At 47.7% G+C, this 20,083-nt stretch overlaps 1 protein-coding gene across 2 annotated transcripts; it reads left to right on the top strand.

Moving 5' to 3' along the window:
* Positions 1 to 5,757: 5,757 nt before the first annotated feature.
* LPAR4 (lysophosphatidic acid receptor 4) lies at positions 5,758 to 19,354 on the top strand. Of its 2 annotated transcripts, none has more exons than XM_067303945.1 (2): positions 5,758 to 6,090; positions 17,656 to 19,354. In XM_067303945.1, the coding sequence occupies exon 2, from the start codon at positions 17,809 to 17,811 to the stop codon at positions 18,853 to 18,855; it is 1,047 nt and encodes a 348-aa protein (XP_067160046.1). In that variant the 5' UTR covers positions 5,758 to 6,090; positions 17,656 to 17,808; the 3' UTR covers positions 18,856 to 19,354. The 2 variants fall into 2 exon arrangements, with proteins under 2 accessions (XP_067160046.1, XP_067160047.1); XM_067303946.1 differs by lacking the exon at positions 5,758 to 6,090 and adding an exon at positions 8,781 to 8,833.
* Positions 19,355 to 20,083: the final 729 nt, after the last annotated feature.

Below are 20,083 nucleotides of genomic sequence, written 5' to 3' on the forward strand. Positions count from 1 at the left end.
TCTAGAGGGACACCGGAACAGGACTAATAGGGATTCTTTAAGGAGATTCAGAAAACAGGCCTCCTCTCGGGGCCAGGAGAGCCAAGACGGGAGCTTGCCGCGTCCCTGCGAGGCCTCGCCGCGCCAGGGCTGCCGGAGGGGAGCAAGGCAGGGTGCGAGGAGCGGCGCCTTCCCGGCTCCGCTTTCCGATCGCTCTCCCACCCGCCGGCTGGGAGAGAAACCGCGCACAAAGATTTGCAGCCTCCTCTTTTGTAGGAATTCTCTCTAAATCTGTGCCTGGAAAAATCCATCTTAAAACTGCTGTTAGTAACAGCAACGCTGTTTTCACTAGATGATGCGCTGTGAATTGCGTATCTCTGCGCTTCAGACTTTGCAGTACATATACACCACGGCTTTGTCTAGTTCTCTATTATTCAGCCCATGCAGGCTTTAACCACTTCCCTTGGGAATCTAAACCGAAGCCTAATAGTTCTCATTGTTAAAAAACGTTTCCTGATATTCAGCTGCTTCTTCCTTCTATTCAAGTCCAGCAGAATTGCAAGCTCCTGCCTGGTTGCGCCTTCAATTGTTTGAGGTGCTCCGGCCTCCTTTCCGACTCTGATTCTGTGCCCTGAGCGTGTGGAGCAGATTCAGTAGCTTTTCATGTCCTCTGGATTTGTTTTGTTGAAACCTAATATCCCTCCACCGCTGCGCTCCGAGAGCCTGTGCCGGCCACCGCGCGGGGAAGTCGGGCGGCTTTGGCTCCGATAGACCATTGTTCGCTACTAGCTTGTTTAAGTGCTCCGGTATCTGCTCCTGGCATCGTAGCTCTTCATTCTCCGTCTTTCCCACTTTATTTGGTGGAACTCAGTTTATTCCTGTAAAAAGCCAGCGCTTAGCAATGCCACGCTATGGTAAATGACTACAGCTACCCTACAGCCTCAGGCCAGGAAAACCCTGCTGTGCGAAATACAGGTTTCCCGGTACCTCCCGCCGGCGCTGACAGCCACCCTCGGTCCCGTCGCACGATAGCTACACCTGCTAAATAAAACCAGCCTCCATCACGCCCGCAACAGGAGGTATCGGCAAAGCTTGGCTATCACTGGAACTCAGGAAAAGAATAAAACAACTCAATTCCGCCTGCTCTTTATTAAAACCTGCTAAGCTCCCCCAGACAGGAGGACAATGGCAGCCGTTTCGGCTTCGCCTTGGACACGTTCAAGCATCATCCTCCAGCACAACAAGAGTAATGTGTTGCTTAACTCCGGCATCAGGCTGCTCATCAGCCGGTGCTGGCAGCGTCTCACGCAGGCGGCCGAGCAGCTTTGTTGGAAAACACCTGCTCCGTTTTCCAGGGGATAAGATTTCTGCATAGCTGGTGCCTCTTGTCAAAACAAGGGGATACATTACCCTGTGTTTATTAAAGCAGGAACTCGGAAGCATGCAGAACTAAAAACCAGTCCCTTTGAGCTGCACAAAAAGAGTCAACGAATCCAGATCTCCCACCAAAGCAGGACGCTGCAAGTTTCTGAACTAACTTTGGAGGAGGGAATAATCAGGTGTTTCCCACCTGAAGACGTTTTTCTGAGTTAAGCCCAAAGCTGGATGCAATTTCTGAAGTGAGTTGACATTATGGGCTAGATTTGGTCATGCAAAATTGGAAATTGCTCCACATTATGGGGAAAATGACTAATGAGAGGAGAGCTGGCAAAACGAATCCGTTCTCAGTTGAAAGACTCTGAAACTACTGAGACACACTTGGAAGAGCCCACAAAACACGGAAGGCGAAGAGAGACAGACGGGCCTTGAGGCACAGAGAAGACACTGTCTAAAAGACTGACGTTCGCTTAGCTTATTGATGATGCGACATGGCAAAGGAAAGCAAAGGTTTAGGAAAAAATGCATGGTTTGGAGGAATATTCCGTTTCAGGCATTTGCTGCCACTGAAGAGCTGTATGACAGACCTAGCAAACTACAAATTTTTATTTTACTTTTTTATACAAGGAAACACTCTTCAGCAGTTCATAATCTAAGGCCTTTGCTTCCAGTTAACTGCACCTAGTAAAGAAAGGCCCTCAGGACTCATCGGAAAGAAAATGATTGCTCCTTGATGGCTCTAAGAGTCAGAGAAATAAATCAAAGATTAATTAGCTACTCCACTCCTTAATGAACTGATGGATTGTATTTTATGTTTTAGGAGGTTATCTTCACTCAAAAGCTGTCAGCAGCACTGGAAGCAATGGGACGTTCTGGATGCCCAGTCGCTCGGCTGGCACAACAGCACCTTCCCCTCCCTCCCCCGAAGGGTTTGATTTGAATAAACATTTGGAGAAGAAATATCCTGTCGTTTATTAGCAAAAAGTCTTGTTGGATTGAAAAGTAATGGAACTTTCAGTGCTGGCAAATTAACAAAACATACAATTTTCAGATGGAGCCTTCCTAAAATTGCAAGGATACGGATTCAAATGGACACTCACATTTTTATACCATCTATCTGCAACATTTAAAATGATTAAATAAGGTCCTTCCAAATGCATATTTAAAAAAACAAACAGGCTGAGGCTTTGCACTTCCATTTGATTCCAAAATGATTTTTTATGGCCATGTTATAAAACTCTTCAAAAGGTTTTCAAATGGAAACACTGACAAACCATTAAGCATCAGCGAACACTGCAGCATTAGTGAGCTCTTGCTGTGTCCTGCTAGATCTGCTCAGGAATTTTCCTTCAGAATCTTTTCCAGCAGAGAGTGTGGTTTCTGTAAAGTGACATTTTTTCCAGGAAAATGTCAGTATTACTAACTTTTTTCCCTTAGCTTTCCTGGGGAACATCTAAAAGAAATATTCTGGGCAACCAGAACTGAACCTTCTGGTTTAATCATCCAAACGTTTCCTTTGGGGTCACCAAACATTAACCTTATTCCAAAGAAGCTGCTGTAGGGTGGGAGCTGTAGTCCTAAAACTAGTGTTTTAAAGTGCGAGACCTTAAGAAGCTGCATGCCTGATAGAGTGCGCAAATACTGCAGATGTCCTAAGGCTATATTGCAGACAGCCAAAATTTCTACATACAACAGCATTTGTAAGCTCATCAGGGAACTATTTTGGCAAGGTGGGCTTACCCGTTTCCCTAAGCGGGGTGACTACACCATTGTAATGCCATCATGCCATTCCTGGATGGTTCATTTTGACCATACGGTGATTTGACTTCTGCAGCTTTATTTTATCTTGTTCATAGACTCTTTTCTGCAGGGGAGAGCTCCACAAAGTCTCCAAACATCTGATATATGCCACCATACCAGGAACAAAGCCATGTAGTATTTAGCTACCAAATGACAAATTAAGCCTGCTTCTGTAGAAAAGCAAAGAAAGGAAATAAATCTTGCCAATAAATAGAGGAGGAAGGAAAAAAGCTAATGCCTCTATCACATATAGTCTATTGGCCTTTATATGCAATTTGGATTTAATTTGTGCTGTTGGCTCCTTTTCGAGCGCTCATAAATACCCTAAAGTAGGAACCTCAACACAATAAGGCATCAACTGACTGCAAATACTGAGTATGTTTGACAACATAAGAATTAAGTGTTAATCATCTGGAAATACAATTTACTACTCCTGTGGGCAAATTATTTCCTTAAATTCAGATATTCCTGCCCGGCTGAAATCAATGCAAATCTCACGTGCCTACCCAAAAGCCACGGTTTGATTCTTTGATATTAGACCACAGACCCTGCAGAAGTGACATACCAGTAGAGTTTCGATGTACAAGCAGAAAATCTGAGCTGTGTAAGCAGGTGGTAAAATTTTTGCTTAAACATGTTATGCCTTCTCAGCAGCCATGCTTTCCGAGGAGATAACAGTTCGATGCGCCTTGTTTTCCCAAATAACTGGAGATTACTGATGTACTGCCAATGTTTTAACGGGAGAGCTCACTGAATCCCACCCTGTCCCAAGCCTAGGATGAGCGCCATGGGATCCGGGTGGGGACGGCACATGAGCTGCTGCAGAGAGGCGAGATGAAGAGCCGCGGAGCCTGTTCATTGTTTTTCCATTTTAAAGAAAACACTTGCCTGTAACTGTAACCAAGAGGAGAGGCAGCCACATCCTTCTCTTCTTGTTTGGTAAATAAACCTACGTTAAGGGTACTTTGTTGGAGATGTTTATACTTTATTTATTTTAAAAAATATACGGAGTACATTGATAGCACAACGTTTGGCCTGTTTAAACAGGCTTGGAGAAGGAGGGTAAAAGCACATGTGTACCGCTATGTGAAATGCCCTTTGGAGGGGAGCAGGGACCTGTGGCTCTGAGGGCTTTTACTTTCACCTTAATAGCAAGGACTTATTACGCCCCAAAGGTGAATAGTTTGTTTTTGCATTAATAGTTTGGGTTTTTATGATCTCTAGAAGATAGAGCATAGCATCACGGGTCAACCTTAGGGATTCTAGGTTTGGGCTAGGGCGAGTGCAAAAGGATGCTCCTTTTTAAAGAAAAGCCCATCAGTGGGAGGTGACTGAATAACCCGTTCACGAGAGAAGTTTGTGGACTCCGTGGAGACCACGGATCGCTAGAATGGTTTAGAAGCAGGGACTCCACAGGGGCAGAGACACCACCCCAGTGTCCCGGTAGGCTGCAGGTAGCACCACAGGGAGGAGTTCCCGAAAGCCCCTGAAATTTGCCACAGCCGAAAGTTTCCGTTAGGAGGGTTTCATTAAACCAGCAGCTCCCGAGAGAAAGCAAACAGCCCGCGCAAGTACACCCGTGTGGTTACATTCCAACAGTATCAAAGCTGGCAGAATTGCCACTTTCTGACCAAAGCGCAGAAGTTTTGTTCCGTTTTAGGATGCACCCTCTATTTATTCGTCAGGGAAGTAATTTGCCGCTATTCCAGCTTCAGCAGCAATACTGCGAGTCCAGTTTCTGAGGGGTTTGCCGAGGGACTGAGAGCTTTGAAGGCTCAGACACAAGATGTTAATCCGCAGAGGGCTCATTTCACTCTGCATCATCACTGCAGCCTAACCGGCTTCAAGCCATTTAAACACCACTTCTTCCCCTAAGCGGAATGATTTCAAACGCAGACCTGCTGCTTAACCAGTCCCCGCTGAGAGCTCTCGCCCGGCCGCATACGAACGGCCCCCGAAGTGTGAAAAGCGGTGGCATCGCACCGGAGCGAGGGGGGTCGTATCTGCCGCGGAGCCAGCGGAGCCCGGCTCCGGGGACAGGGTCTTACGTGCTCCCACGCTCAGGTGCCCCCCTCTTGCAGGCAGAGGGGCAAGGCCGGCGGACGCGGGACCTCGCGGCCCGCCACGCTGCCACCAGCGTCCCGCGATAGCCGCACGCGCGCAGGGAGGCAGCTCCCGTCTCGGCCGCAGCGGAGCAGGGGACGCGCAGGAATTGCCGATGCCCCGTTTGCTAACTGCGCCGTGAGACCGGTGGGTTTTGCACCTCCAGCCCTCCCCCAGCCCCCAGGCTCAACACCCGTGCGGGTGCGAGTGCCGTGCTCAAAGTTTCTGGCTATCCCTTTCTAACGCATCCAGATTTTCCTCTCATCTTTCAAAGAACGCTAGATTGGGGGGGGGGGGGGGAAGCAAAAAAAAAAGCACCTTCATCATTTTCAGTTCAAATCCGCCCCAGCATTTACAGCCTATCTGAAGCATGAACCCTCGGAGGATGAGGTCTTGCGGATTGGAGCTGGGCTGTTACATGAGATATTCAGGAAGTTATTTGAATCGCCTGGATAAAAGCCCGCGGCAGCTGGGCGTGATGCAGAAGCGAGACAAGAGCTGGCTGTATCGGCCGCTAGCCCAAGGAATAACATTAGCCGCAGCCGCACAATGAGTTGTTTACTGGCCTCGGCTGCCTGTGGGAACTGCCAAAAAGAGCGGAGGAAAGGGAGAAGCAAACACAATGAGAGCGAGGCGCGCTAGCGGGGAGGCTGGGCTTTAAAAGCAGGCTCCGGCTTTCAATCCTATGGAACCGGAGGCGGCCGAAAAAGAAAGAAAAGGGCACCGACCGCTCCGCGCCAGAAACGAGCCGAGGTAAATAAACCGGTCCCTGCGTCGCTCTTCCCTGCTGCCAGAGGATCCTCTTTCCTAGCCGAAGGGCTAATATCAGAGGTAAGAGACAAAAATAAAGCTCGGAGCGGCTGTGGGGGAAGGCAGCCGCGCCGAGAGGCGGCAGGACCTCTCAGACGGGGCTGCAAAGGCAAAGCAGGGCTGCTGCTCCCGAGGAGGCAGCGTTTATAATTGTGTCCGTAAACGTCCGAGAAGCTACAGGTTTGCCAGCAGCAAGCCAAGCCTTTCGCAGCTAGCTGCTGGAGGACGAGAGCCCGGTCCGTGCTGGCTCACTCTGAGGGGAACATTTGCAAAAGAACTGCTTTAAATCTCAGTTTAGAAAGATATCTTGTGTTCCTGCCCAGCTTTGCTTTGCTTTGCAGCTTCTGGGTGCTTTCAGACGCCTTCCTGCTCCCCTGATCTCCCCTCGCCTCTTTGCTCTTATTTTTTAACTGGAAGGAAAAATAGTTACAGCTGTGCAAAAGAAAATCAGGGCTATAAAACAGCTTTTCCCCCGCTCACTGCCACGGCCGGGCGGGAGCAGCACCCCGCTGCAAGCCCGCGCTCAGGGGCTGCGCCTGCCGGCTCACCGCTCGGGAAACGGGCTTTCTCCACGGTCGGGCTGCGCTTAAGCTGCTGCCTCGGCGCCGCGAGAGCCGCCCCGGCCGGCGATGCTCTGCACGGGGGACGAGGCCGGCACCGCCGCCGCCGCGATGGGGCCCCCCGCACGCGGGCCGCGCTCGCCGCCCCCCTTCCCCTGCGCCGCGATGGCCGCGACGCCGGGCGGCTTTTCGCTGCCTAACAAAGGGCTGGCGATAACCCCCGGCCGCGGCGCGCTCCGGCGAGGAAGGACGAGCTTTCCCCGGCCGCGCGGTCCGGGGCGCGCGGAGGGGCTGAACGGGGCAGCAGCTCTGGCCCGGGCCCCGCTCGGCCTCGGTGAGTCACTTTCCTCACTTCCTAACTCAGCATAAAACCGTCCAGATCTAATGTCAGCACTGGGGGAAAAAAAAAAAAGAAAAGATTTTAACGTTTTCTAAAATCCGCCAACTCGGACAAAGGTGCGGCAGGAATCCGGCCGCCTGGCTGGAGCTGCGCGTTGCAGCAGGGATCCGCAATGTTTTTTCCCTCCAGGAAGATCTCGTTCCTCTTCCTTGAGCAACGATACGATTTGGATGAAAGAGGGGAATGTTTCCGTTTAAAGTGAAAAAGATGATCTCCAAGTTCCTGGAAATCAATTGCTGTACGAGCTGCTTGTCCGGGTCGCTGCAGGGGAATCATCCTCGTTCGCACTGTAACTCTCACCGTGTCACCAAGGGCGACAAGCTAAAGGTTCTTCCGCCCTTATTGTTCCTTTCAGACTTGTGAAAAATATCCCTTGCTGAGGGATTTCTTGTACTTGCAGGCAGTCAGTTTAATGCAAGCTTAAGAGATGGTAGTAGATAAACGTGGCAAGAACTGAGACTTTCAGCTCACGATATCTTCTCAGTTTCATGTAATGTGATCAAGAGATCTGGTTCCTCCAAACTACACTAAAAAACAGGAAAAAGGTATAATTTTATACTGGAAACTTTAAAATATCACTTTGGCTTTCGTTTATAGCTAAAATGTACTCCTTCTAAACTCATTTGCAAAATTCCACAAGAAAACTCGAATGCAGCTATATGCAAATAGAAAAACTATTGTCAGAAGTAAAACGAAAGAGGCACAGCACGCTTCAGGCCGTTTAAAGATGCAGCTGTTTGAAAGAAATATGACTTAACACCCTAAGTGCACTGCAGAACAGTTTGCAAGAGACGCCTGTAAGTTTTAATAAGGTCCCTTCCTCCTTTTCTGAGAGGAGACGATCATATCTTTTATTACTGCTCCCCTGTATGAACGGAACAGTAAAACCTAGAGGATGGGAAGCGCAGGGTTCACAGGTCAGCGATAAGGATATTCCCCCCTCGTAGCACTTTTTCATCTTCTTTCTCTTGCTGGTATTCTGAAAGCCAAAATAAAGCAGGCAGGACGCTAACCTCACCACTCTGATGGGTTCAAAGCCTTTTAATTTTAAAAGAAAGTCAAGACGAGCCTGGGAGGGAGGAAGGGGGGGGACTTGGTGTGCATTTCACTTTAATCCTCAGAGAGTAAAAATGACACTTCTCCCTGGCTGAGGTTAGGTCAGCTGATAGAAATCAACGTCTTTTAGAGCCTGGAGTTAGGAGTTGAGCTCACAGGAGGATGGACAAACAGAACCACCGCCTGAACACGATTACCCGCTCGCTTTCATTTTCCTTTGCAATCTGACAAAAAGACGTGAAAAACAACCGCACCTCCCCGGTGCCAGGGAAGCAGCAACCGCGGTGCCGGCGGTGCCTGGGCGGACGCGCTGCCGGCCGGTGCCAGGTGCCCCTCCGGCACCCGCGACCCCCGGGCTGAGCACGAGAGCCGTAACTGGGGCCCTTTTACCCCAAACGCGGGCCGGCCCCGGGAAAGGGAGCAGCGCAGCGCATGCGACTCCTGCGCTCAGCGCTGGGACGGAAAGCGGGAGAAGGTTGCTCCCGGGAGGAAAGGGTATGCGGCGAAGCAGCGTGGGAAGCGCTGGCCAAGGGACCCCTCTGTTGCGGTACCACTTTGGGCACTTACAGCGTGGCTGCTAAGAGCAGACGTACTTCAAGCCCTCGCTCGGATGCTGCTGGGCGTCCCCAAATCTGGCCACGTAAGGACGCACCTCCCCTGCGCAACCCGTTCACCCCGGGCCGGCACATAGCTGCCCCCAACGCAGCTCCCGGAAGCGCTGCGAGGGCTAAGAAATGCTTGTTGAGAGGTATCTAAGTGTAAAATTTGCTATCTTATTAATAGTTTAAGACCCCTTGAATTGCTCCCGCCCAGGCTCAGCGAGTGGCGTATCTAGTTGCGCCGGTGCGCGCGATGCACCCGCGCGGGCTGCGGTTCGCTCTGGTTGGAGCGCGTTGAAGCGTCGGGGCCTCTCTTCACCGCTGGGTGCTGGTGGCGGGTGCGCGCGGACGGCGCGGGGGCCCGGTCCGATGGCTTGCACAGCAGCGCCCGGGCACAGACCAGCCCCCAGGGAGCCACCCCACGCGCAGGGCCGGGAGCCGGCAAGGACGGCTCCGGGAGCGCCCGTCCGGCCCTCCGTAGGTCCTTCCAGGTCAAGCGTGCGCGCAGAGACTCGCTCGGCTCCTTCGCATGCTGCGCCTCCTCCGTAAATAAGGACCTGATTTAGTCTCAGGGAAAGGGAGCCCACGGCCTTTCACAAAAGGCAAATTCTCTCCTTGAAAAGAGAGGTTATTTATTCACAGGAACAGACAGTGGCTCTGCAAGATTTCCTCAAATGCATCATCTTCTGAATTTAGTCCCGTAAAGGGGAGAGTAAAGATCCGTGGTTTCAGAGCCAAATTCACCTTAGCTGACCCCGGCTGCAAGGAAAGTTTTCTGAATTATCTGTAATGGGTGGGTTTTGTTTTGTAGAAAACGCAAAGCCTCTTTATCTTGGCAGGTTTGAGCAAGTCACATTGAAGGGCATTCATCAGCCCCGAGCCCGGGGACAAAGATGCATGCAAGCAACATAATGCCTTGCTTTCTCTGTACATAATATGCTTTTATAATATTTTAAATGCCTACTATGCCCATAGACAGCCACAACTGAAAATCTTATTTTCATCTAGTATTTTTCCCATTTTAATTTTTGAACCTGCAGAAAATGCACCATCCTCCACCACAACACGCACTCGCTCTTACATGGGAAATAGGAATTACTGCGTTTCCCAGTAATAGCAGCATGCCTCATATCAGGCCGAAACCTGATTCCCTTTCACTCATATCACTATTAGAAATGTTTTCTATGAAACTTAACTACAGAAACCTCACTTGCGGTCTCTGATTTCCTATTTTTGCATTGTGAAGTTATTCTACGTTTATTTTAATACATGAGGACAACTTTACTCTCTAGTTCATATTGAAAAATACTGTAGCTCCACGTTCTCTTTCCTCGCACGTGCCTTCATTATACGCCACTAAATATTTTTCAAGACCTTAACGCTTTTCCCAAGAAGGGCGGTGAGGCAGACGGCATGGAAACCCGGGTCGTGCCTCCGGAGCAGCCCAGCGTGGCCCGCAGAGCAGGGGACGAGCGGCCTTATCCTGGCGCTGCGCAGCAATCCAGGAGGGCACCCAGCATCCGGCAACCCCCGAATAAAGCAAGCGGAGAGCAAAGCCCCGCACTATCGGCTCCCTCCGGCAGAACAGCGCAGGGCACGCATCCTCCGAGGTCCCGAGCGCCCGAGCAAAGCGCTCATTGCCGCCACTGCCGGCTTCGCTGCAAGCGGGATGTGCCCAGCACGCAGAGGAAACCCGGCCGCGGGTCCTTGCCACCGACGTTTACCTGGCTGGCGGGAAGCTTGCTGAAGCTCATGTATGCAAAGAGGGGGAAAAAAGCCCGTAATTTTTGGATAAACAGAGGTGAAAGTTCAGCTCTGCTGCTTCAGCAAAGGGCCTGGAGAAAGGAAGCGGCCTGGAGGCAGGGCCGGCGCGAGGTGGGGCGAAGGAGGTCTGCACCGGCCGGGCGCCGCAAGCCGGCACCAAAGAACCGCTGGAAATGGTGTCAGAGGAGGCAAAGACAGGGCGCTTTTCGGGGCAGAATGCTGACTGGAAAGGGTTTCGGAGCCGAAAGCAAATAAACTGGCCCCTGTTGTTAGATTCCTGAGTGTATTCAGGGCAACAGGACTCTTTTTTTTTTTAAATACTCTCTGTCAATAAACAGGACTACATCAAAGATAACGCTACCTCCATCATCAGTTTCTACTCCAGAGTGAAAACAACTTTCAAGCATTGGGTCAAACAGCATAACTTTGTTTTTCATCAACTCTTCAATTATTTTCATTGCATCTAAATCTTCTCTTACCATGATCTCTATTGGACCTTGCAATGCTATTGTAAAGAGATGCCCCCTTAGCAAAAGACCTGGGGTTCCAAAAAAGCAGCATGCTTATAATATTCCAAAATCCAATTGAGGTTCCTTTGCAAGTCGAAAAAAGTCCTTCTTATAAAAGCAAAATGACGCAGGCTTAACTGGGAAGTTTGGGGTGAATTCCGTCATTACTGGCCCGTAGATTAGGCTCTCGGAAGGCCGCGGCGGATGGGCAGGCCAAAGCTCGGCAAGGGTTAACCGGGTGATGTAGATGGAGAGAGACATTCTTAGTGAAAACAAAAAGAGAGTCATGCCCTGAGGATCAGTGGCTGAATATGGGGTAAGTCAGTTCACTCTTCTCTTCAGAAGGAAACATTTTAATTAGCTCAATACAAAACAGATACAGCACAGAGAAGTCACCATGAGCAGGAAATGCTTTGTAGGTCTCAAAGGACAGTTAGGAGACAACGGCAGTGCTGACCAATTAAAAAAAAAAAAAGAAAAGAAAAAGAAAAAAGAGAGAGAGGGGCCTTTAGGATTAGGTCCGATAGGCTCAGGTTTCCATCTTCAAGCAGAATTACACTGGGGTCCTGCTTCAGTTCCGTCACCCTCTTCCTTCCAGGCAACGGGAAATAGCTGCTGCCCTTGGCGGGTCCGTGAGGTTGGGAAGCCCAGAGGCCCCCACCAGCGGAGGGGAAGGAGGAGCGCAGAGGGCCGGCACACGTCCACCAGCCCCGGCTGCTTCTGGGGAGCACTTTGGTGGCCGAGGCGAAGGGAAATGCCTCGCTGGCCCCTGCGGAGCCCAGCGCTAGGAGGCTTGTTTTTCTTCTACCTAAGAGGATTTGACAGAATTTGGAAATCAGATGGCGAAATCTGACTGAGCTGATCACGAGTGACTCATGATTTCACCTTCCTATCAAGCGTGGGAGATGTTACCAGACGCACTGTAAATACCGGGGAATCAGGGTAACATTGGCACTGGAGATCCTTGCACAATAAGTGTCAAAGCCATGAATAAGGGCCTTTCTGCCCATCCTTTATGCTAAGCACCAGAAAACGCCCCCTTCTTGCCCATGCACGGGCTCTCGGCATTCACTGAGATAAACCGTAGGGAGGAACGGTCCTTTGAAGCTGCAGAAACCTTTGCTGGACTTCAAAGTCACACGTCTGTCTACTTCTTTCCTACTGTTCGCAGATACATCACTTAGGATTAGTAAATGAAAGAGATTAAAGCATTTGCACTTTCCATCACTTTTTATAGTCGATAGTGCTTTGTTTACAGGCGGCGGCTTTGTTTCCCATTATACAATCCCATCGGCTTCTCCCGCTCATACCACACCGGGAAGAAACGTAGGAAAAGGTTACTGTAAAACCGAAGAAGTAAAGGGGAAGATGTAGAGCTCAAAGCAACTTTGCAAGGTGGCCAGCTTAAAAGCCGGAGCAAAACTTCGTATCCATCAAAAGCAAGCTGCAAGTACTGCAAGCGCTGTGTCCCTCCAGCAGCGGACAGCAGAAATCGGACCAGCAGCTCCTGCTCCAGGACAAGTACAGTGTCTTGTAAGCCCTCACCACCAGATACTGGGAAAACGGAGTCGGCCTCGCTGTGTGACACGCTCACTATCCTGCCAGCCCGGAAAAGGGAGAAGCTCAAATACCAGATCCCTCCAAATCACAACATTGAACTGAAAGCAGTTTTAGGGATAATACTCTCCAAGTTCTCTTTGCAATCAAAAAGACTAGCAAAACTTCCAGTGAAAGGAGAGGGTAACCAGTAAGCTGAGATCCCTTTGTAACCACCGAGATACTGCAAGAGCAGCAAAGCAGTCGTGAATGCAGATGCAGCGGTGAGACTGCACTGCCGCGCTTTCAGCGGCTGCTTTGCTTTCTCTGAATTCACATTTTCAAGCAGCTTTCAAATGAACATTAGCAAGACTTCAGAGGCGATCAGTTTGGTGTTGCGATAGCTCGTTAGCAATACCAAAGATTGGTCAAAAAGTTTTACTCTTTCATGTAAAAAAAAGTATCTGGAGTCTATCCGTAAGGTCGACGATTGCAGTATAGGCTTAGCTTAATATAGTACTCATCACTGCCTAGAAGAATCCAAGTCCTATAGCCTTATGCAAAATTATCATCTAAACAAACTTTTTCAGAAAAATCTTATTTGGACCTCTTACATAATTAAGGTAGAATGAAGGAGGGAAATAAAAGAAACTGAAAAAACGGTAGCTGATGGGGCTGTAGAGCCTCAACGCTGGGCTCGCAGGTGGGGCTGGTACCTGGCAGCACGTTATACCTCATACAGCCCCTGTGCAACCACGCGAATACCAGTAAAGTAGAAACCTCCCAATGAATGCGATTCCTGTCGAGAGAAGGCATAAAGCGCATGCTGTGCCCAAGGAAAATACTTGTTTATTTTCGAGGTCAGGGTTTGAAACTGTATCAAAACACAACAAGAGTTGCCATAACCTACAGACATTTCTGGACAAAACCCAGAGAAAACCCCAAAAGCTAGTAAAACCCACCTTTTGGTCTGTCAAATTTTTGGCTTCTGTATAGCTACCGTCACCTATAAAGCCTGTTTGTCGCCTGATTTAGAGATAATGCGGGTACAGATAGCAATAATCTACAAAAAGCCTTTCAGATTTGAAAGGTTTTCATTTGGTCAGTCGCAAACTTCCCATGAAATGGCTTTGCAGCTTTAGTTATTTCAGTAAACACACACACAGGATGCCCTGCATAGTCGGACTAATAAGGATACATTCATCTTACATCTCCGATTAAAAACGAGGAGAAAAAGAAAACATTAAGATGCAATATCAGCCCCCAAATTCACGCTGTAATCTTTCTGGCCTTAGTTTAATGGACTTGTGGAGAATAAGATATACCTATGGAAACAGAAAGAATACCACGTAGCAGACGTACAATATCTGATTTTAAAGCATGCTTTGTACCCGCAGTAATTATTTTCAGTGCAAACAAAGGGTCAGCCTGAATTAAGCTGCAAGCTGGCTCTTTGGAAGGTTTCTTGGGGTACGAGGAGAAGGGAACAGAGGCATTGGAAACCAGATACTTGTATGCCTTGGGGAGTTACAGGTAGAAGTTTTCCCTTACGTTCAGCGCGTGGAAGAGGGGAGCGGAGGGGAGGGGAGAGCAAACCCGTGGGCTGCTCTGCGGAAGCCCACGGAGGCTCCTGGGGCTGCGCGGGGGAATCCAGCTGCCGCCGGTGGGCTTGCAGCACCCCTTGCACAAGGGGGAGGATATTCTCCGTATCACCACTTAAAGCCGGGTTCGTATCCTGCTAGGGTGCCACTTCCGACAGCTAGGTACGGTCCTTCCCTCTTCCTCCCCTCTGTTTTAGATACAGGATTTAAAGTTCTGGTCTGCCTGAAAAACACAACTGTGAAGTGATTTTGTTCATGTTCACTTAACTCCGCATTTTAAAAAACGCTGCTAGAGATTTTTCCACCAGCAAAGCGCAAGCAGCGGTGAACGTGATATACGTGAAGATCATCCTGCTGCATTAATTCTTACTGGAAGGGAAGGAAAACGACTCTCACATTTGGACAACTAAATCTGCGGACTCGTGCTTCAGAATTTAAAGCATATGGCTCGGTTTCAAAGCAGCTTGTCAGCTTGTTTAACCCCCTCAGCGTTGGGGAGGCAAACAACGCAGGCCTATATTTCCAAGACCGTAACCTAGCCGGACAATCGCTGGCAGGCAATTCCCTGGACTTTTACAGCAGCAAAACTGCTGTTGTGGCTGCCCGATGGAGGGCAGGAAAGACGGAACGAAATGCTCAAGCCCCTTTTCTGCTGCGCGAGGCGGTATCTGGGTCCGGCCGTCGGCACGGCACGCCGTCCGTGCTAAAGGCAAGCGTTTCAGAGCGGTCCTCGGCGTGCCGCGTCAGGCTGTGTTTTGCGGAACAGCCAAAGTCCCGCGCTGTGCGCGCGGATTGGAAAGCGGGGTTTCCATGCACCTCCCAGGCCCACGGCCAGGCAAGCTTTGGGGGATCCCCAACCCTCCCAGATCTCCCTAGCGCCGGGGAGCTTGGACCGGGACAGGCCGGCACGCCTGGTTTCACGCATAGAAGAAGAAAGTCTGCTTATTGAGGTTACATTTCAATAACAAACGTAAAAAGTGGCTCCTGATGGAGATGATGTATACTCTATATCTCCGTATACTACAGGAGGGTAACAAGCCACGAGCTTAACCTAGTCGGCTGAGCTTTGAGCTAAGAGGCAAACCTATTTCTGCTGGAGCTAATGCGCGCTTTTGCGCCTAAAGGCGTTTCAATTTGTTGGTGAGACTCCACTTATTTAGATTACTTCGTACGCAAGGAAAATGCACCTTTGAGATGTTATTACTAAAAAGTTTAAACGTCCAACGCTGTCTTTAAGCTTCTTTCTATCATTTCACAACCAAGTTCATTCTGCCATGAATTTAGTAGAAAAAACACTGAGAAGATGCGCACAAAAGCCCAACGGGGACTAAGGAGCAGTTTACTCCCTACCCAGCGAGTTCCCTCGCGGGTCCGTTCCCCTCCCGCACACTTCACGTGATGAAGCGTCTGTTTGCGTGTGCTCTAGAAAAAAGCCGAACGTGGGCTTTCATCTCGGCTGCCCCTGTCGCACAGTCAACAGCCATCAGATAAGAGCACGTCTACTTCTGCTTTGAACGTTTGCTAATGCAGGAGCTCATCGCAAATGTGCAGCTCAAAACAGAATTAAAATGAAGAAAGAATTTGCTGAATAGGTTGAAGGGCCCACAGCAAAGTCTTCTGAGGAAATTACAGCGAATTCTGCTAGTTCAAGGCGTGCACGGCCGACAGCAGCCAGAACGAGGGACCAGCACAAGGCAACGCCTCCCTGCCCCAGTCCTGCTCCTGCCAGGGTCTCTAGAGAGGCTGGTGCGCGAATCCCTCCAACAGGATGCACATAAACGTAGTTCCAAGTCATCTTTTTGGACGCCAAAAGATCCAAGTCATTCGAAAGTCATCTTTCTGAAAAGCAAGATCTGGGGATCCTCCCTTCCTGCTGTTTTGCTCTACGCCCAGCGCATCTAGAAGGGCGAGGGGCGGCTGCTGCCTCCGCTTGCCTCACAGCCCCGGTCGCTGCGGGCTGTGCAGCAGGTCTGTAGTTCTCCAAGCGCTGCCAGGTGAGGGCAGGACTCGCACCTCTCCTTTGGCAAAGCTGCCACCATAACGCCTCTCTCAGCATTTGACATTTTACCAGCTGACTCGCTGACAGCATGCAGGAACAATTGTCAGCGTAAGCGTTTCCAGTAGGAAAACATATGGAAAACATTTAAATTTCATCAGATACTTTGCATCCCAAATTGTCTCGGTTCCATGCTTTCTTCCCCCACTTGTTTGTTTATATGTTGCCATTTCAACCTTTAACACAAACTTTTTCAGTTACACGTTTGCTGTTGACACCACGTTGTCAGAGGACCGCTTTCTGGAACAGCTCCAGTTCTGCACAATGGCCTCATCTCTCTAAATTGCTCCATAGCTTTAGTTACTAAGACATTTGTTATATTACAAATTACAAGAGGACACAAACTTTGTTTCATATTTGGTTTGTTATGTTTTATGGTGCAAAGGTCTCTCCTTTAGTTATCCAGCTTTGCTCCGCATTTCCAAGACATTACCAGCTGCCATGCCCATGTTCCAAATCACAGACTATTCTCTCTCCAATTAATGAGACTTTCTGATCACTATTTTTACAAGCCTTAAAAATACACACTTAGAATAGCAACAAGAGAACATGAAGAGAGTACAAAAAGCACTTATTTCTGGGAAACAGCACGCTTACTTCGACTCTACACTTCTCCAAAGCTTGCTGAATTGGGACAAAATCTTATGAGCGTGTGAGATTTCTCAAACTTCTGTTTCTGAACCTTGACAAAGAGAAGGGAAAGTAAAGCTGTCAAAAACTTACAGGAGTCCCCTTTGGAAAACTTTTTTGGTTGGGGGGGGGAGGGGGAATGTAAAACGCTTTGCAAAATATTATCATTTTTGCAGAAATTTAGAAGGAACCCCTCCCCCAACTTTTCCAAAAGTGGCAAGCATTTAGATTTTGGAAAGCATTTATGGTAAACATTTCTGAAATACAACATTTTGGTTTTTCACTCTGAAAAACTTGTTTAGAATGTTCTTATTTTCAAATAGAAAAAAGGCAAAGCAACACTTTGCCAAAATAAAGGGTTTTTTAAATGCTTTTTAATTAAAAAGAGGGTTGTAAAACCATAGAAGTTTTATTTTTGCACAGATAAAGGCAAACACTAAAAATTTCAACTCCTTTCTGCTCTCAGCACATGTTTAGGTGAATACTTCAGACTGTCCTTTGCTTCTATACCTGGGCAATATCATGGGTTCATGGTCTAATTTCTTTCCAAATACACTGGGCCACCTCCATCTAAAAATTTTTAAGAAAAACCTTGCCAACATGGAAAGCTGGAGTCAGCTATCACGCTGCTAGTCCAACAGGAGGACTAGAGAGCAAAGGGGGAGGGGGAAGGAAAGGCTGAGTTCAGTAACTGCTGCGTTCAACTTCGAAAAATTCCAATAATAGTAGAATTTCAAAAGACTACATTGTAAACTAATTACTGGTCTTGTCTCCATGTCCATTGCTTTGGAAAGGAAAGAATACATGCTCTCTTGTACAGACACTTTAAATGATAGTGGGGTGCAGGACTGAGTTTCTATTTGTCTCTCCTTTAGGACGAAAGGACTCGTGACAAACTCATGGTAGCAAGGTGTCAAGAGACCTTCCTGGGATGTGTTTCTTCAGGAAGAAGAGAGATCACTATCTTATTTTATGGATGTCACTAAAATAGACTTTGAGGTTCTTCGGAGGCACATCACAAACCTGGCATGGGAAACCACAGCAACAATCATACCTGCTCGACGGATGATTCCTTTAAGTACAACTTGTATGGAGCTGTGTACAGCGTGGTCTTCATCCTCGGTTTGATTACTAACTGTGCCTCCCTCTTTGTTTTCTGCTGCCGGATGAAAATGCGAAGTGAAACAGCCATTTTCATGACAAACCTGGCTGTTTCAGACTTGCTGTTTGTGTTCACCTTGCCTTTTAAAATTTTTTATAATTTCAACAGGCATTGGCCTTTTGGAGACAGCCTATGCAAGATTTCTGGTACAGCTTTTCTCACTAACATCTACGGGAGCATGCTGTTCCTCACCTGCATTAGTGTTGACCGTTTCCTTGCTATCGTCTATCCATTCCGATCTCGTACCATTAGGACGAGGAGAAATTCAGCCATAGTATGTGCTGGTGTTTGGATACTGGTCCTCAGTGGTGGAATTTCAGCTTCGTTGTTCTCCACAACCAACGTCTCTAACACCAGCACAACCTGCTTTGAAGGTTTTTCCAAACGTATCTGGAAAACCTACTTGTCTAAGATCACTATATTTATTGAAGTGGTAGGATTCATAATTCCTTTGCTACTCAACCTTACGTGCTCTTCTTTAGTACTCAGGACTCTTCGGAAACCTGCCACCTTGTCTCAGATTGGGACAAACAAAGAGAAAGTACTGAAGATGATCATTGTGCACGTGGCCATTTTTGTTGTGTGCTTTGTGCCTTACAATTCCATACTCTTCTTGTACGCTCTCGTGAGGTCCCAAGCAATAGCAAATTGCTCCTTGGAGCGATTTGCCAGGACAATGTACCCAATCACGTTGTGCATTGCAACAATGAACTGCTGCTTTGACCCATTCATCTACTACTTCACATCAGAATCCTTCCAGAAGTCTTTCAACATAAAAACCCAGATAAAAATGGATTCTCTTTTCAAGACTGAAACACCTCTAACAAAGACTGCACTACCAGCACCGCAGGACGAAATAAGTGACCAGGCTATTACGAATGGGGGAGATCCAACATCTGAATCACATTTCTAGCGACCTGTTTACACATGGAGTTATCCCCCGTTCATTTCCTCATTAACACCACGTGCAAAATAGTTGTTTCAGAATGTAGGTTCACACATGGTGCTACTAGAGAAAAGTCAGTGGGGGATAACTACACAGGTGGGCAATGCTCACACTGGGATTGCTCCATCAGATGCAACGGGCATCTCCATTTGAGAACATGAGATATAATAATCCGGATGGATCTCTTTGGAGATTATGGATGGGTGACAACATACACACCGACTAAGAAGGGAATGGAACAGATTTTTTAATCACAAGATGCCAACATTTGGCTTTTTTTTCCCCCCAGCATTTGACATGGGACCAGTTGGGAAATAAAAAATTTAATTTTCTTAGAGATATCTGCCAATATTTCATGTCTTCTGGAGGTGAATCATCATATGTTAACTCAATAACTTCACACAATATGTATGTTTGCTTAAAAAAGGTGTAATAAAAGCCTTGGCTTTTTCTTATTTCACTGCAAGAGTATACATCCTGGTTTTACTAGATGCAGGCATTTTAAATTTATTTTTTGGAAAGGTTTGGAGTGTAAATAATTCTGTTTTGAAAAGAAGGCAAAACAGTTGCTTGCTGATATAAAAGAAAATTAATAAGAAAAGAGAATAATTAATGAAGCAATTTAGAAATAAGTTTCATTCTTGTACAATTAAGCTGCTTTTTATTTTAAATGCCATCTCTAGGGAAAAGTAAAGAGTGCATTATGGCTGTGTTGCACGTGGGTTTTTATATCCCAGCAGATTATGTGTGACTATTTCTGGTAAGGACTGGACTATAAAGTCAGCTGAAAGAAAGGGTCTGAAACCCCAGAGTTCTTTCTAGGCCAAATCTATATATGGAAACTGTGCACAACTGAAGGATTGAAGAACCAGAGTGCTGATCTTGCTAAAGAACTTGTTTGCATATAGATAACTGGTGTCCTGTTAGCAGAATTAATCTTCTGACAGTTAGCAGAAGATCTTGTAAGTGATTGTTTGCTATTTTTTTGCTACACAGTCAACTAATTAAGCTAGAGGTCTGAAAGTAATTCCAAAAGAGGACTAAGTAAAACAAGTTAGCTGCACCGTTTTCCTAATTAGTCATAGCAATGTGTTTTCTTGTTCTGCAATTAATTTATTACATCCTGCACTTCCTTTTATAGATATAGATTATATAAATATATATGTAAAGTTAACTATCTGTATGCTGTTGCATT

The sequence above is a fragment of the Apteryx mantelli genome, chromosome 13, assembly GCF_036417845.1.
Source record: "Apteryx mantelli isolate bAptMan1 chromosome 13, bAptMan1.hap1, whole genome shotgun sequence".
Classification (NCBI taxonomy): domain Eukaryota; kingdom Metazoa; phylum Chordata; class Aves; order Apterygiformes; family Apterygidae; genus Apteryx; species Apteryx mantelli.